This window comes from Austrofundulus limnaeus, unplaced genomic scaffold, assembly GCF_001266775.1.
Source record: "Austrofundulus limnaeus strain Quisiro unplaced genomic scaffold, Austrofundulus_limnaeus-1.0 Scaffold36, whole genome shotgun sequence".
NCBI lineage: Eukaryota > Metazoa > Chordata > Actinopteri > Cyprinodontiformes > Rivulidae > Austrofundulus > Austrofundulus limnaeus.
This window is the reverse complement of record NW_013952438.1, coordinates 2,681,773-2,683,342: the sequence shown is the minus strand read 5'-3', so window position 1 is coordinate 2,683,342 and position 1,570 is coordinate 2,681,773. Positions and strand designations below refer to the sequence as shown.

General features: G+C 37.2%; 1 protein-coding gene across 1 annotated transcript in view; it reads left to right on the top strand.

The window, feature by feature from the left end:
- The window catches only part of lamc3 (laminin, gamma 3), a 222,388-nt gene that overhangs the window by 211,207 nt on the left and 9,611 nt on the right, over positions 1-1,570 (top strand). The window contains exon 22 of the mRNA XM_014006615.1: positions 1,051-1,261. Within this exon, the coding sequence (XP_013862069.1) occupies positions 1,051-1,261 (211 nt within the window). The remainder of the gene's footprint in view (positions 1-1,050; positions 1,262-1,570) is intronic.

The following is a 1,570-nucleotide window of genomic DNA, read 5'->3' as shown; positions in this document are numbered from 1 at the left end:
CCTAATAAAGTGGCCGGTGAGTGTATATATATATATATATAGACTATTCCACCTAGGCTGCATTTTTGAGCGCAGATCCACTGAGAAACTTGCTGTTTCAGCAACATTTGATTTAAAAACTGTACCTTTGAGATTAAACAAACGTTCATAATTAATTGACATAAATTACAAGTTATAAGGGGCATGGAAATTTCTCTTTTTTGTATCGAAAAAATATCGAGCCGTGAGACTAAAGTATCGAACCGAACCGAATCGTGAATTTTCTGTATCGTTGCACCCCTAGTTTTAATATATATACAAATATAAATTAGAATTTCCAAACTGCCATCTTGTAACTTTTTTTAATGCAGCCTGGTAACACTGTTCAGCCCTGCATCAACACATTAGTTGTTTGGTAATGAATAGCCCTTTTATACTAAAATACTGTACAAATAAATAAATAAAAAATTCCAAACTTGCCTTTCATTCAGGCACTGTGATATTTCCAGATGGTTCACCCAATCACCCATTAGTGATTTAGAGCCATAGGCATGTAACAAGCACAATTATATCTCAAAAAAAGCATAATATTCCAGTATTTCTGTACCCTGCCAATAATGGTAATTAATTATAGTGAAAATGAATGTTTTGCAGCCAAGAAGAACTGCCTGGGCTGTTTGTTTATCTGCTCTGTTGAGGCGAAACATATTGGATATCATTACAGCTGTGAAGCTGACAAAAAAAGGGCCAATTTGAACATTTTCTGCTCTGTGCTTAACACCTTTCATTTTCCATCATGCATTCTTTGCACCATGTCACCACCTCCCTTCTCCTTTTTACTCACATACCACATGCTTTTTATGTGTTCATGTCAACCGTGGGTATAATCCCAAAGACTCCAGTTAAAATGCTGATGTGAGGCAATTATGATTCCGCAGCAATAACATATCTTGTTAATATTTGAGCATAAATAATCATATGAATAAAACATCCTGATTTTACCAGATGCGTTTTTTTAGCAAGGGATACTACTTTATTGCATTTTCTTTTTTATTTCTCCTTTCATGTCAGACTCTCACAAATGCAGCAGCAGAAGGAGAGGCTAACTGCAGAGCTAAACGATACTGTAGCTGAGCATTTGGCCCTGGAGGAAGAAGACACTAGTTTAAAGCTCGTCCTGGGTAACATCACATCATCCTTACATCAGCTGGATGTCAGAACGTCATCAGGAGTGGAGCGAATGCATTTCAACCAAACACATCCACTAAACTACACAACAGAGGTCAGTTTGGACAGCCAGAAACATGAGTGATCTATTGTTTTGTTTTTTTTGTTTTTTATTAAAACTGTGATCATTTTTTGCATTTATTATTTTTTGCAAAATAATATTTACGTGGTTTGAACTTTTCATTCTGTGTCACTTTACAACCATAAATCCATTTTGTTTACCTATTTTTCCCTGGAGTAAAGCCCAGCATATTAGATCTGGAGCTGAACGGTCGGCTCGCACTCAGCTGGTGGCGAGGCGTTCGTTTGCACACACACACGCACACGCACACACACACACACACACACACACACACACACACAC